The sequence below is a fragment of the Rhinopithecus roxellana genome, chromosome 11 (assembly GCF_007565055.1).
Source record: "Rhinopithecus roxellana isolate Shanxi Qingling chromosome 11, ASM756505v1, whole genome shotgun sequence".
Classification (NCBI taxonomy): Eukaryota; Metazoa; Chordata; class Mammalia; order Primates; family Cercopithecidae; genus Rhinopithecus; species Rhinopithecus roxellana.
The window spans coordinates 108,696,921-108,713,252 of record NC_044559.1 but is presented as its reverse complement, the minus strand read 5'-3'; the positions used below and the strand labels follow the sequence as shown (position 1 = coordinate 108,713,252).

At 43.4% G+C, this 16,332-nt stretch overlaps 1 protein-coding gene across 4 annotated transcripts in view; it reads right to left on the bottom strand.

Annotated features, from left to right (window-relative positions):
* PRTFDC1 (phosphoribosyl transferase domain containing 1) overlaps positions 1-16,332 on the bottom strand; it is a 114,274-nt gene that overhangs the window by 97,154 nt on the left and 788 nt on the right. For 3 of the 4 annotated variants that reach the window (XR_004060144.1, XM_010356250.2, XM_010356251.2), the window contains exons 2-3: positions 6,593-6,699; positions 1,762-1,945 (exon numbers count right to left, since the gene is read on the bottom strand). Coding sequence is in view for 3 of the 4 variants with exons in the window: in XM_010356250.2 (XP_010354552.2) it covers positions 1,762-1,945; positions 6,593-6,699 (291 nt within the window). In the remaining variant the exon portion in view is untranslated. Of the gene's footprint in view, positions 1-1,761; positions 1,946-6,592; positions 6,700-15,742; positions 15,800-16,332 lie in introns of all 4 variants that reach the window. The other variant, XM_030941359.1, reaches the window with a different exon arrangement.

Genomic DNA, 16,332 nt, shown 5'->3' with positions numbered 1-16,332 from the left:
CCTGTAAGGTTCTGAGCTGAAAACCTAGCTACACCATGCCCAGATTTCTGACCTACAGAAATTTTAAGATAATGCATGTGTGTGTTGGTTTAAGCCACTACGTTTGTGGTGAGTTTGCCACACAGCAATAGAAGGCCAATTCAAAGAGTGATTCATGAATTAAAATGTGTCAAGTTAGTTTAGTCAATGAGAATATTTTCATGGTTTGACTCCAAGGGCTCCTCACCCAATAGTAAGTTATCTTTAATGTTTTACTATGCATTAAATCAAAAAGCACCAAAGAAGTTAACATCACAGAGGGAGGAGGAGGGAGACTAAGGAAACAACAGCTTTTTTTTTTTTTTTTTTTTTTTGGCAAGGGTTTCATTGTCATCCAGGCTGGAGTGCAATGGTGCCATCATAGCTCACTGCAGCCTCTGTCTCCTAGGCTCGAGTGATCCTCCCACTTCAGCCTCTTGAGTACTTGGGACCATAGGCGCATGCCACCACACTCAGCTAATTTTAAAAATTTTCTTTTTGTATAGACAGGGTCTCACTATGTTGCCCAGGCTGGTCTCGAACTCCTGGCCTCAGGGGACCCTTCTGCCCTTGGCCTCCCAAAGTGTTGGGATTATACACATGAGCCACTGCATCTGGTTAGGAAACATCTTTGGAGAATAATTTCATTAATTCTGCCCAGTGGTGGCCACAGAAAGCCAGGATGAATGGAGTAAACTGGTGAGAGGCCTTCTGCTGGAGTTCCCTGGCCTTGTTTCCTCATACTTGGCAATGTATGAGGAAGAAGCCTTTTCTTCTTTAGTTCCAGGCCACAACTGCAGCCACCCAGGTACTAAGACTCCTCTCTGGGCTGGACACCCTCCCACAGGTCCCCAGGACCCACAGTGACATCCAGAGTAGAAACAACAAATCAGTGTTCACACTCTGACCACACTCAGTTGTGGGGCTGGGCACCAGGATATAACCACTCACTTTATCACCATAAAAACATCACACATTGGGGCCTATCATGGGGAGGGGGGGGAGGAATTGCATTGGGAGTTATACCTGATATAAATGACGAATTGATGGGTGCTGACGAGTGGATGGGTGCAGCACACCAACATGGCACAAGTATACACATGTAACAAACCTGCACGTTATGCACATGTACCCTAGAACTTAAAGTATAATAAAAAACAAAACAAAACAAAACAAAACAAAAAGAAAGCACAAATCATTACTGCAGAGTCCTCCCATATATGTGAAAATACAGAGAAGGTCCCCACCCCACACCCTAAATAATATCATTCGAATTCTTATGTTAGGTTGCAGTATTCTTGCAAATTAAAAAAAATCACCCTGGCTGGGCGCAGTGGCTCACACCTGTAATCCCAGAACTTTGGGAGGCTGAGGCTGGTGGATCACGAGGTCAGGAGATTCAGACCATCCTGGCTAACATGGTGAAACCCCTGTCTCTACTAAAAATACAAAAAATTAGCCGGGCACAGTGGCGGATGCCTGTAGTCCCAGCTACTCAGGAGGCTGAGGCAGGAGAATGGCGTGAACCCAGGAGGCGGAGCTTGCAGTGAGTTGAGATCGTGCCACTGTACTCCAGCCTGGGTGACAGAGCGAGACTCTGTCTCAAAAAAAAAAAAAAGCTACCCTTCATTTTCATCTCCATTTTTTAAAACTGCACTCTTCATTTTCATAAAATTATTGATTCTTTTATCCTAAAGCATTGTTAAATCGGAATATTATAAAACGGAACTTGCAATAACTTACCCTGTAACTTTTTAGTCTGATGAAATCAACCTTCATAGAGACAAATCGATCTGAATTTCGGCTGATGTTCTTAAGGTGTTCTACGAGATCAGCACAGAATTTGTAACCTCCTTTAAGCACACACAGGACCATGATGTCACTATATCCTATGTCTTTCATAATATCCTTGGCCAGCCGCTCAATTCTGAAAGAAGAATAAAACATATATTAAGGCACAACTACTTCTGAGTATTTATGTTGCGTTAATAAAAATGTATGATGTATTATTGTACATATTCGATTACTCAGGGGGATGTAGAGAAAAGCTTGGGACACAGAAACCCACAGATAGAAAAGCTTTGTTAAGGTTAAACATAAGGTGTTCAAAACATACTTCTTCTTTTTTTTTTTTTTTTTTAAGATGGAGTCTCACTGTGTTGCCCAGGCTGTAGTGCAGTGGCACGATCTTGACTCACTGCAACCTCCACCTACTGGGTTCAAGCGATTCTCCTGCCTCACCCTCCCAAGTGGCTGGGATTACAGGTGCCCACCACCATACCCAGCTAATTTTTGTATTTTTAGTAGAGACGGGTGGTGGTCTCTAACTCCTGACCTCAGGTGACCTGGCCACCTCGGCTTCCCAAAGTGCTGGGATTACAAGCATGAGCCACTGCACCTGGCAGTATTTACTGAATTCTAAAGAAGACATATGATCATAAAAAATGTACATCAGAATATCTGGCATGCTCCTTAAAAAGGAATATTTGGGCCAAGAGTGGTGGCTCACACCTGTAATCCTAGCACTTTGGGAAGCCAAGAAGGGTGGATCACTTAAGCACAGGAGTTTGAGACCAGCCTGGCCAGCATGGTGAAATCCCGTCTCTACTAAAAATACAAAAATTAGCTGGACATGGTGGCGAGTACCTGTAATCCCAGCTACTCAGGAAGCTGAGGCAGGGGAATCACTTGAACCGAGGAGGCAGAGGTTGCAGTGAGCTGAAATTGCACCACTGCACTCCAGCCTGCACGATGGAGCAAGGCTCCATCTCAAAAAAAAAGAAAAAAAAAGGAACATTTGTTTCCAACATGATGAAGTAAGGAGGTGAACACATCCTCTCCAGAAAAGCAACTAGAAAACTGGGCAAAACTGCCAAAAACAACCGTCTTATCATGTTGCAAATCAACCAAAGGCATACAACAAACTGAGAAGCATTTGATTTTGAAAACACTGAACACTGGGTGGAAACAGCATGAGTCTGGAGCATTCTTGTGTGGGGATGCTTTTATCACCCGCCCCGCCCCCATCCCAGCTCTGTTGTTCAAACAGGTAGTTCCATCCAGGTGGTGCACGGCCAGAGGGAGCTCACCTGATTGGGAACACTGTAAGCTAAAATGGTCACCTTGGTGGCAGGGCTCCATTATCGTGAGGTGCAGTCCCCACTGAGCAGTGCACTGGCAGGCTAACTGGGGATTTGATAGGAAGTTCCAGGGAGGAGGTTAGACAGTTATAGAACAGGGGCACACAATAAGTTATTCATGCATCTCGATTGACCAGAAGCTGTACATAAGCACAGCAGAGCGAGTTCAAGCCACCCACACATCCCTGGACAATAGAGGCTGTGTACATGTGCGGAGAAGGCACAAGAAAGCTCTGGGGAAAGTAAAAGTCAGAAAGATTTGAAAATGGTTGGAAATTTGAATCTACTTTCAAGCCCCCATGCACCCCCATCAGCAGAGAGTGGCAGACTTACTGGCTTGACGTATTTGAGCACAACTTCTAACCAATTGAAGGCCAAACACTACTATTCAGACACAGGGCGATCCCTAGTAAGTGAGGCTTAAAAATAAAAACAGAAGAAAAATAAACCTCACAGACATCAGAAGTCACACAGTGAGGTGGGCGGATCTCTTGAGGTCAGGAGTTCGAGATCAGCCTGGCCAACATGGTGAAACCCCATCTCTACTAAAAATACAAAAATTAGCTGGGTGTGGTGGTGTGCACCTGTAATCCCAGCTACTCGGGAGGCTGAGGCAGGAGAATCACTTGAACCCAGGAGGCGGAGGTTGCAGTGAGCGAGACTGTGTCTGTCTCAAAAAAAAAAAAAAGAAAAAAAAAGTAGAATTTCACAGAGTGGAAGACAAAAAAAGGAAACAATAATAGCAATGAATAGAAAATAGGGTACTAAACTGATTATATCAATACTCATTTTAAATATGAATGGTCTAAATATAGCAATTAAAAGACAGACTGTCAGGGTGGATTCAAAAAAAGATCTAACTCTATATTGCCTACAAAAAACTCACTTTATGGCTTACACTTGTAATATCAGCACTTTGGGAGGCTGGGGCAGGCAGATCCCTTCAGGTCAGGAGATCAAGACCATCTTGACCAACATCATGAAACCCCATCTCTACTAAAAATACAAAACATTAACCAGGTGTGGTGGTGCATGCTTGTAATCCCAGCTACTTGGGAGACTGAGGCAGGAGGATCGCTTGAACCCAGGAGTTGGAGGTTGCAGTGAGCCAAGATTGCGCCACTGCACTCCAGCCTAGGTGACAGAGTGAGACTCTATCTCAAAAAAAAAAAAAAAAAAAAAAAGAAACTCACTTTAAATATAAATATAAAAACACAGATGGATTAAAAGTAAAGGGATGGAGGATGGAGAAAGAGATGTTATGCTAACATTAATCAAAAGAAAGAAAGTTGGAACAGCTATTTTAATTTCAGACAGAGCAGACTTCTGAGTAAGGAATATGCAGGGATAAAGAGCATCATTACACAATAATAAGGAGGTCAATTCTGAAAAGAGACATCATAATTCCCAATATGTATGCTCCTAACAACAAAGTGTCAAAAAACCTAATAGAACTGCAAGGAGAAACAGGCAAATCCACTATTTGGAGACTTTAACATCCCCTCTATCAGTAATTGACAGATCCAATAGTCAGAGAATCAGTAAGCATATAGCTGAACTGAGAAGCGCCATCAACTGACTGGATCTAATTAATCTAACACATATACAATACTTCACCCCACAACAGCAGGATATACATCCTTCTTAAAAGATACCAGTAAGAAAATAATAAGACAAGCCATAGGCTGGGAGTAAATATTTGCAAATCATATATCTGATGAAGGACTATTATCCAAAATATATAAAGAACTCTTACAGTTCAATAAGAAGACAGTTAAATTTAAAAATTGGCAAAAGACTCGAAAAGACCTCTCTCCAAAGAAGACATATGAATAGCTAACAAGTATACTAATGATTAGGAAAACACAAATTAAAACCGTGGTGAAATACCACTAGACAGCCACGAGAATGGCTGTAATCAAAAAGACAGACAATATTAAATGTTGGCAAGTATGTGGAAAAACTGAAACCTTCATATGCTGCTGGTGGCAAAGTAACAATGCAATGCAGCCACTTTGGAAAATAACTGGCAGTTTCTTACACTTACCAGAAAACCCAGAATTCCATGTTGAGAAGTCCATCCAAGAGAAATGAAAAGATATGTCCACACAAAACTTATATGTGAATTTTTTTTTTTTTTTTTTTTTTTTTTTTGAGATGGAGTCTGGCTCTGTCACCCAGGCTGGAGAGCAGTGGTGCCATCTCGGTTCAATGGAAGCTCTGCCTCCCAGGTTCATGCCATTCTCCTGCCTCAGCCTCCCAAGTAGCTGCAACTACAGGCCTGTGCTACTATGCCTGACTAATGTTTTTTATTTTTTTGTAGAGATGGGTTCTCACTATGTTGCCCAGACTGGTCTCAAACTCCTGGCTCAAACCATCCTCTTGCCTCAGCCTCCCAAAGTGCTGGGATTACAGGAACAAGCCACTGCACCCAGCCCTATAAATTACATCTTAATTTTTTTTTTGAGACAAGATCTCACTATTTGAGACTACCCCAGGTTAGTCTCAAATTTTTGGGCTCAAGTGATCCCCCCATTTCAGCCTCCGGAGTAGCCTGGATTACAGGTGCATGCCATAGCCCCTGGCTTATAAATTTATTTTATTTTATTTATTTATTTTTTTTATAAATTTATTTTAAAGGTGAAGACGGACATTCTTGGGCCCCACTCTAGAATATCGATTTGAAATTTCTAGACATAAAGCTTAAGAATATGCATTTTCACAAGTTCACTGGAGGATTCTCTTATACAAAGAAAAAGCTTGGGGTAACCCTACCCAGGAGTCAATCATGTTCTGACTGATTTTAAATTAATTTAAAATTAGAAAAGTCAGGTAAGAAATGCAAGAATTTGTTTATATTAGGAGCTTCCCAAACTGGTGTTAAGGGAAATCTCTTCTGAGCATTATAAATAGGTAAACTGAGTACAGTCTCCCTTTGCACAAAAATGGTTGGTTTAATTGTTAAAGTCAAGCGGGTTTCTTTTCTTTCTTCTTCTTTACTTTTGGCTGGAATGTCCATATTTTTAATATGCTAATGTTTGTTTTGATTTGTCAACTGAGAGACAAAAATATGGGAGATACAAAATTTCCAAAGTTTATTTGATCACGGAACTGTCCCCCCTCTGTGAGGGTGGGACTTCTATGCCACGGAAAAGCCATCTTAGGACATTGTTATTTTGAGGCTGTTACTTATAATAGCTCATGTATGTATATCCTTCTTACCATATTACCATACCGCCTGAACAAATGTCCAGGTAAACTGTTCAGTTTAAGCATACATTCATTTTATTTCAAATTCACAGCCCTATATAAAAGTTTTCTCTACCATTATAAAAAGGAGCTCAGGAATAGGGTCCTAAAGTATATTGTGGGATTCACACAAGTGTGGGCCAGCCCAATGCAGGACCAAGACTGACACAGGAAATCACACTCACCTGTCCACAATGATGCCATGAGGGATGAGGACATATTCCAAGTCTCCGTAATAGTGCTGTGGGTACGTGAATAAATTCAAGTCATACCCTGGCCAATCGTCCATAATCTGCAAATCAAATTATTTTGGTTATGGTATTTTTTCATCAGAAATTTCTGTTTAAAACGTAACAAAAGAGTATCATTTGAAAGCAGAATTCCCTCAACTTACGAAAAGTTGAGTGGAACAAGGTTGTTTCCACAACTTGACACAAGGCTTAGTACTAAAGAGAATGGAGCACTCCATTCCCAACTATTGGCATCATAAAATATTCGTTTTGTTTTGTTTTGTTTTGTTTTGTTTTCTTTGAGACTTTGAAATAAGAGTCTTTCTCTGTCACCCAGACTGGAGTGCAGTGGGGTGATCTTAGCTCACTGCAACCTCTGTCTCCCAGGTTCAAGCAATTCTCCTGCCTCAGCCTCCTGAGGAGCTGGGACTACAGACATGTGCCACTATGCCCAGCTAATTTTTGTATTTTCAGTGGAGATGGGGCTTTGCCATATTGGCAAAAGACCAATGGTCTTGAACTCCTGAACTCAAGTGATCTGCCTGCCTTGGCTTCCTAAAGTGCTAGTTTACAGGCATGAGCCACCACTCCTGGCCTATCATACAATAAAAACATGAAGTCAGTGTTTTATAGCTAACCCGATGTATTATTTATGAGTGCATATGTGTAATACATAATTTGTCTCCAAATTATATAATTATCATAAATATAATAACATATTTATAATTCTAAAATACAGTATCATTATTATATTATTATACATACTACTACATTTCTATTTATTGTAAGCGCCTCATCTGCCTGGAAAAGATTTCTTATTAAAAGTATGTATCTCCTGGGATCAGAGTAGACCCAAATTTTTGAGTGTCTAGTCATTATAGTAAAGACTTTAAAACAATGTACTATGTTGGACACTTAAACTGTCCTATTAGAAACTGATGGTCCAGAAAATTGGCCTATTCACATAGTGGATGGACTGATTGTAAGTCTCCCTCTCGCTTAGGACTTGATGTACTAGTTTTACGGTCAGAATAGTAAAGAGGTGTGGGAGAAAGGGAAGGGGAAGGTGGAGTTACTTTTACTCTTGGAACATCAAGAAAAGATGTAACAATGAAGTGTTACCCACTTAAATCATACTCTAGCTGTGTACCAGTTTCCCATTCTTTTTTTTTTTTTTTCTTTCTGAGACAGGGTCCCGCACTGTCACCCAGGCTGGAGTGCAGTGGTGTGATTTCTGCTCACTGCAACCCTGCCTCCCAGGTTCAACTGATCCTCCAGCCTCAGTCCCCTGAGTAACTGGTGTGTGCCACCATGCCCAGCTAATTTTTACATGTTTTTTGTAGAGATGGGGTTTTGCCAGGTTGCCCAGGCTGGTCTTGAGCTTCTGGACTCAAGCCATCTGCCTGCCTTAGCCTCCCAAAGTGCTGGGATTACAGGTGTTGTCCAGCACACCTGGCCTCAGTTTCCCATTCTTTACTCACTCCTGCACACTTCGACTCCTCTGTCCAGCTTTGAGCTTCTGAGGCCTTTAACAATGCAGACCCACCCTAATTTCCCAGCCCAACTCCCTACATCTTTGCTTCCTGCCTTCAGAATGGTTTGCAGTCAAGTCAGGATCCTTCCCAGCTCTGGGTTTCATTCATTCATTTACCGTGCACCCCTTCATTCTCTCTCCCCCTTTCCTCCTCTACCTCTGTATTCCGAACTCAGAAGCCCAGGTCACACCCCACTTCTTCATGGAGGGCTTGCTGACTGCCCCCAGCCTCTGATCTGCTTTCCTAAATTCCTGGTGCCCCTTGTAGCTCTCTGTCCTACCCAAGGCTCCTATGCAGGATCCTTGAGAAGGCTCCTGTCCCTTGGAATTGTCACTGACTCCTTTCTTTCATCCCCTCAGGCAACACAGTAGAAAACTGTATTTCAATTCCCTCGAAATTTATCCAGGACCACCTCTCAGCACCTCCACTGCTGTTCCCCTCCCCCAGGCCAGTCAATTGCCACCATCATTTCTCCTAGGACTGTCCTAGGAGCCACTACAATTGTCTCCCTGCTTCCACTTTGCAGCCCCTCCACATGGAAGCAGACATGCTCCTTTAAAAATGCACATCATAGCCAGGTACAGTGACTCATGCCCGTAATCCCAGCACTTGAGAGGCCGAGGCGGGAAGACCCCTTGAGGCCAGGAGTTAGAAATCAGCATGGGCAACACAGCAAGATCCTGTCTCTGCAAACAGTTAAAAAATTACCCTGGCAAGGTGGCGTGTGCCTGTAGTCCGAGCTACTCAGGAGGCTAAGGTAGGAAGATCACTTGAGCCCAGGAGTTAGAGGCTGCAGTGAGCTATGAGTGCCACTGCACTCCAGCCTGGGTGACAGAGCAGGACCTTGTCTCTCAAAAAATAAAAATAGACAAACAAAGGACATCCTACCATGGCAGCCTTCTGCTTAGATTTTTTTCAAGGGCTTATCATTTTACTCTGAGTAAAGACCAGAGTCCTCACTGTGGCTCACCAGGGATTACCTGTCTGACTCATTCCTGGCACTCTTCCTCTTCCCTCTGCTTCAGACGCTGTTCTCTTGCAAGTCCTCTGATCTGCCAATCACGCCCCTGCCTCCCGAGTTTTGCACTGGCACCTCCTCTTGCCTGCAACACTCTTCCTCCAGATTTCCACATGGCTGTCCTCTACTTCTTTCAAGTCTCCATTCAACGTCACCTCTGCAGAGAGGCCTTCCCTGACCTTCATAGCCTGTTTTACCACTGGATGACGTGTGTGTGCATGGATGTGTTCTGTCGGAATATGAGCTCCTTCTGGCAGAGACTTTTTCTGATTCATTGTTCAATCCCTCAGCGCCCAGAATGCTGATCTGGAATATGGTAAGTGCTCAAAAATGTTGAATGAATGAATGGATGACACAGTCTCCATCCTTCGGCTACCTGAAAACCTGAACTCCAGCCTGAACTCTCAGTTTGTCTCCTTGTGATAAAGAGCACCACTGTTCAAGGTTCTAGAGATTCCAGTGTATCATATCCATTGGCTGACTGGTGGCCAAATGATGTATATCACCTATGTTGTTTTTTAAGAGACAGAATCTCCCTCTGTTGCCTACACTGGAGTGGAGGGCCACAATCATAGCTCACTGCCGCCTCGAACTTTTAGGCTCAAGCGATCCTCCCACCTCAGCCTCCTAAGTAGCTGGAGATAAGGAGTGCACAATGACACTCAGCTTATTTTCTTTGATTTTTTTGCAGAGATGAGGTCTTGCTATGTTGCTCAGGCTGGTCTCAAACTCCTGGCCTGAAGGGATCCTCCCACCTTGGCATCCCAAAACACTAGGATTATAAGTGTGAGCCACCATGCTCGGTCAATCTGCGTATTTGAAAAGTGTCTCATTTGCTCTTCCTCTACCATCAAACTGGCTGGTGAGACTGCTGGATTTGCACCAAGCTCCTCTGACTGCCACCGTGAGAACTCCTTATACCTGCTATAACCTCTAACACCACAGCAGCTGGCCAGAGTCTAGACTACCAGCTGTACATGAGGAGACTCCAGGAGAGCCTCTGGCAGGCCACAGTAAAGACCAGACCAGGAGAACCCTGACTGGTCCCCGATCCCAGGGGGATCACCCAGGTGTACAGCACTTTCTGGATCCCCTTCCAGACCACATATACTATCTACCCCACTTTCTGGAGCTCCTCCACCAGTGGCACTATTAACAGGTGGTCTTCTGAATCCATTACTCCAACCACATCAATCCTTTACTGCCCCCTGTTCTGGTTGAATCTCGGAGAATACTCTCCACTCCACTTTCAAGAGTTTGGCTCTGACACTTATTACTGTGATGTTAGGGAGATGACTTACCCTCTCTGCAATCCAATTTCCTCTTGCTTTAAATAAGACACAATAAAACCTATAGATAGGGTTATTGTAAGGATAATATACTTAGAATACCTGGAGCACTGCATGATGTATAACACATGATGTTTGACACGTGATGCCAAAAAAAGGAAAGAGGCTAAAAGTGCCAAAAATGAATGCCAACAATAGGAAAAGATGATAAGAAAATGACAAATGAAACAAACCTATAGATTAAAACTGTAACATGGATCCATAGCCCAGAGGCAGCACAGAGTCACTGTGTTAAGAGCATGGACGTGGAAGTCTCACACACCTGGGACAAGTCTGCCAGCTATGAGGCCTTGGGCATATTAAATTCTCTAAGTCTTAGTGTATTCATCTATGAAATGGAGTTAGTGCCTGCCTCATATGGCTACGGTGAGCATTAAATAAGATAATGAATGTAAGGCTCATATCAGTATCTGGTCTACAGTACTTATGCAATAAATGCTGATCATTTAGATGAACTGAAACATCAAACATTTAACAACAAATTATATGTGTTAATTCATCTAAAGAAGTGCCTCAAACCTATATACCGGTCTTATTATCTTAGTTAAAACTATACATTTGAGGCCTGGCACACTGGCTCATGCCTGTAATCCCAACACTTTGGGAGGCTGAAGTGGGAGGATCACTTGAGCCCAGGAGTGCGAGACCAGCCTGGGCAATATACCCCATCTTTACAAAAAAGAAAAAGAAATTGGTCTGGTGTGATGGCATGTGCCTGTAGTTTCAGTTACTTGGGAAGCTGAGGTGGGAAGATTGCTTGAGCCTAGGAGGTCAAGGCTGTAGTGAACCATGATCACGTCACTGCACTCCAGCCTGGGCAGCAAAGTGAGACTGTCTCAAGAAAACAAAACAAAAAGTATAAAAGTAAAAAATATATTTCTCTAAAACTGTTATATAATCCAAATTGGCCATTATTTTCAAATAATCTGAAATAGCGAGTTTTCATTGTTGAGATGAAAGTCAATTCAAGATGATGGAAATACTGGTTTGTGCTTTGTTAATTTCAATGGTGCATGCAAATCCTGTGGTAAATAAATTGAAACCTGCAGGAATGGAGGTTGCTATGAACTGTAGATAATTGTTATTCACTTGCTTTTTAAAAAATCAAAACCAGAGTCTGTAGACAGTTTCAGTATCACAGATAGTATGCTCTAAGTGTATTCAGCACAATGCTTTCTCTGTTCAAAACAGCAAAACATAGCCAAGCTGGGGGAAGTGACAAACCCATTAACTGAGTCATTTTATGCAACATCCAAATCCCAGAACTAATTCTGATTCTCTTTTTCACACTGAAGATGCACTGAAAACTTTGTAAGTCATTAAGAATTTTTTTTGTGCTTAGACTAGTTTTTGCATATAAGAAGCTAATCCCTACTCCTCTCCCCTGCTGAGCTCCACAGATTGGCCCCGCTCTCTCCTTCAGGCCATAGCTCTCATCTGTCCTCCACCAGCAAGAGAAAGGGGGTCTTATCCCTTCATTCTAATTCAAAGAATCCCAGACAGGTGTTCTGGGATTCCTGTCCCAACCCCAGAGCCAGGGAAGGGCCCCACCCCAAAACCACACATCTTAAAAAGTGGGGGCAAGTGGTTTGCTAAAAGATTCCCAGGTTCTGTTCACAGAGGAACAAAGGAGGTTCGACAGGCCAACCACCTCGTATCCACATGCCTTCCTCTTCTGTGGTGGGTTTGCCCCTCAGAAGGAAAACTCATTACCACCTAGTAGAGCTGTGCTTTTGATGGAGCTATACCTGATTACTTATCTCTGATACTGCCATATTTTCACTGGGGGTGATGGGAAGCCAGCCATAACAGAAACACAACAATCATTTCAGATTTTTCTCTTCTCCTGATTCCTACCAAACTCACTTAGGTAAGTACTAATGATGGCTCCCTTGATAATCCTTCGGCGAAAACCAAACCAGACAAAAACAAACAAACAAACAAAAACATGTCTAATAACCCAATCCCCAAAAGCCAGGTGGAGAGAGAAGATCTTTCTCTCTCCCCGAGAAGTAACAAAGAGGTATCAACCAGGAATCTGGTGACTTTATTAGCTCCAGATCAAATGGCAAGCCAACTCCGAGCAAAATTTCTCACCTTAGGATCTACCTCTCTTATGTGGCAATTAGCATTTGCTACCATTTATTGTTAATGGTATAAATGTCCCACCTCCTCAGTTCAACTGAAAGCCATTTATAGGCAAGAGCCATCTTAAATCTCTTAATATTCCCTTCTCTTGCACAAAGTTTACTTCTCGTTTTATGCTTATAACATCTGACTCTACATCCCTTGCCATCTTTATCAACAAATTTCTACCAACTCAGAATTTTCTTCTCTACCTCATTCCTGGACAATTCCTTGGGTAATTTACTTCAATACCTACCTGGACAATCCTTCCAACAACTTCATCTTGCAGCTCCTTCACCAGCTCAAACTACATACCTAGCTCAAACCACATCTTTATTCCTCATTTAGCAATATATTCACATAGCCACACCAGTCCTACAGACGGCCCCAACCCTGAAATTCCATCCTGGAATCACAGCTTCCTATGTAGCATAGTGATTGAAAGCTGGTTCAAATCCTGCTACTGCCATTTGCTACTTATATGACCTGGGTGATTTACTTAATCTCTCAGTGCCTCAGTTTCCTCCTCTGTAAAATGGGGAGTACACTAGACCTCCCTTACAGATTTGTGCTCAAGAAATGCTTGCTATTATTACCTGCCCTCTGCCCCCTTTTTGAGACAGGGTCTTACTCTGATGCCCGGGCTGGAATGCAGTGGCACAATCATGGCTCATTGCAGCCTTGACTTCCTGGGCTCAGGTGCTTCTCCCACCTCAGCCTCCCCAGTAGCTGGGACTACAGGCATGCACCACCACGCCCAGCTAATGTTTGTATTTTTTGTAGAGAGAGGGTTGGCTGCCCAGGCTGGTCTCAGACTCCTGGGCTAAAGTGATTCACCCACCTCGGTCTCCCAAAGTGCTGGGATTGCAGGTGTGAGCCACCACTCCCAGACACCTGCCCCTTTTGAAAACTGGTACTAATTTGATATTTTGTATCCCATCCTTGAGAGCTTTCTATTCTCCCAGTAAACTCACCCTCTCCAGCTTTCCCTTCCCTCCTGCCTTACCTGCCATGAGTTGCCTTCTACCAGCAGCTTCGATTGACTCTGAAATTGCCTGCTTATATCCAACTTGAGGTTAATCTAATTGTTCCAAGTTCTACTGGAGAAAAGGATGTAAATGCAGGGACTATCTCTATTATACATGGACTATTTCCCACCTTGGTAGGCTCTCATACAAGCACCAAGCCCCATGGCAGCTGCTCCAGTTTTTATTTTATTTTATTTTATTTTATTTTATTTTTTTTATTTATTTTATTTTATTTTTTTTTTGAGAAGGAGGTTCACTCTTGCTGCCCAGGCTGAAGTGCAATGGTACAATCTCGGCTTGCTGCAACTTCCACCTCCCGAGTTCAAGCAATTCTCCTGCTTCAGCCTCCCAAGTAGCTGTGATTACAGGCATGCACTACCATGTCCAGCTAATTCTGTATTTTTAGTAGCAGCAAGGTTTCACAATCTTGGTCAGGATTTTATTGAACTCCTGACCTCAGGTGATCCACCCACCTTGGCCTTCCAAAGTGCTGGGATTACAGGTATGAGCCACCTCACCTGGCCCCCTATTCTCTTTATACCCCTCTTACTACCTCTTTGCATCTTTCAAAAAACTACCTTGCTTCCAGGAGGACCTCTGTTGACACCAATAGACTGGGCTATTTACAATGTTCTCTCACTTGTTTCTTAGACTTCAACAATTTACCTACTCTATCTGTGCATCTAGATTCACCTTATTCTTTTCTAAAAGTATCTAGTATGTTACGGTAGTACAAGTTGAGTACCCCTCATCCAAAATGCTTGGGACCAGATGTGTTTCCAATTTCTGATGTTTTTTTTTTTTTCCTTTGGATTGTGGAATATTTGCATTATACTTCCTGGTTGAGCATCCCTCATCTGAAAATCCGAAATCCAAAATGCTCCAGCGAGTATTTCCTTTCAGCATTATGTTGGCGCACAGAAAGTTTCAGATTTGGGGGCATTTTGGATGTTGGATTTTTGGATTAGGGATGCTCAACTTGTACTATATTTTACCTGTTCTACCAATGGAGTGGTTGTTTAAAAGATTCTCCCTACTAATGACTTTGTAATTGTTAAATACAGTGGCTGTTTTCCATCTTGGTATCCAACTTGCTGTCCCTGTAGCATCTGACACTTCTGATGACCTCTTGACACCGCCCCTCCCGCTCAACAATGCTCTGTTCCCAAGGCACCCACCACCCTGCCTGCCCTCCCACCCTTCAGCGTTCTTTCTCGGTTCCTTCAACCGGCTTCTCCCCCACAGGCAGCCTCTTACATTTGGGACTTTCCAGGCTTCCATCCTTAACAGTTGCTTTAATTGTTTTTTCCACATTCACTGAGCATTCCTGAACATTAAATATTATTCTTTCTGCTGATTTCCAGATCTCTCCAATCGCTCTCCTGAATTCCAAATGTGAATTTCAAATTGCCTACAGTGCAGCCCGATCTGTGGGCCTTACAGGCACTGCAGACTCAATTTGTCCAGAATGAACTTAATGATTGCCCTTTTTGCGTTTTAGTCTCCCTCCCATTCATCACACCGCTAGGCTTGCCCCTCCTCCTGGGGCAACTGGAATGCTTTTTGTAAAAGCATAAATCGGATACAATGATTCTTTTGCATTTGATATGCAGGTCTCTGCCTGCAGTCCACATGGCTACTCCTGTGTACCCTTCAGATCTTAGCTCAAAGGTCACTGCAGAGAGGCTGCCCTGACCACCTCAGCAAAAGCATCAGTCCCCGCTTCTCCTCCAATTACCCTCTATCCTGTTACCCTCCTCCTATTGCACATCTCTATTGGAAATTTTCTCTATTTGTTTACACACTGCTTGCCTGTGTCTTCTCTAGAACGCAAGCTCATGAAGACAAGGCCTTTGTCTTTTGCACCCCAGAGCCTACAACACTTTCTGCAACCCAGCAGGACGATAAACTTATGGAAGGAATAAATAAATCAACTCCTCATCCTTTAAGAAGGAAAGGGCCTGCTGTTAAATTAAGCACTGAGTCCCACATTTCAACCTGACCAGTTCTGTCTGAGTGTGTCACGTTTCCCTCCCCAGCCCACTTACTTTAGTTCAGGCCATTCATATTCATAAACAGATTATCTGTGAATGACAAGCTGATCCCTGGAAAGAGATGGCAAGTTAGCTCCACCCACCATCCTCACCACCATTGAGTTTCACACCGAACTTGACACAAGTTATAACCACCACCTTCTAGGAAAACCACTTCTCAGGGAGCAGGGAGGACGTGGCCACAAGGTCAAGAACGGATTAGATCCTAGCACACTGAGAGATGGGTACCCTCTGGCTGACACCGCCAGGAGGCTCAGTTCTGGGAAACCAGCATCCCACACTCTCCCATCCGGACACACTGCTAGATATTTTACATGCATCCTCCCAGTTCGCTCCAGAGCCCAGCCTGCTGTTGCTCCCTTTTACAGACAAACCATAGGTCCCGCAGGAGCCGTCAGCGTGTCCCAGAGCTCCTGCAGAGGCCTCCACTGCCAGAGAGCCCCCCAACCTGGGTACCAAAGGCTTCAGAGCTCAAGCTCTGTCAACTTGAGCTACTTTATTTCCTAGATGCCTTCAAAACCCCTCAGTGTCCTTTTTAAAAACAAAACTTGAAGCGCGCTCTGGAAGAGGAGGCCCAGGAAGAA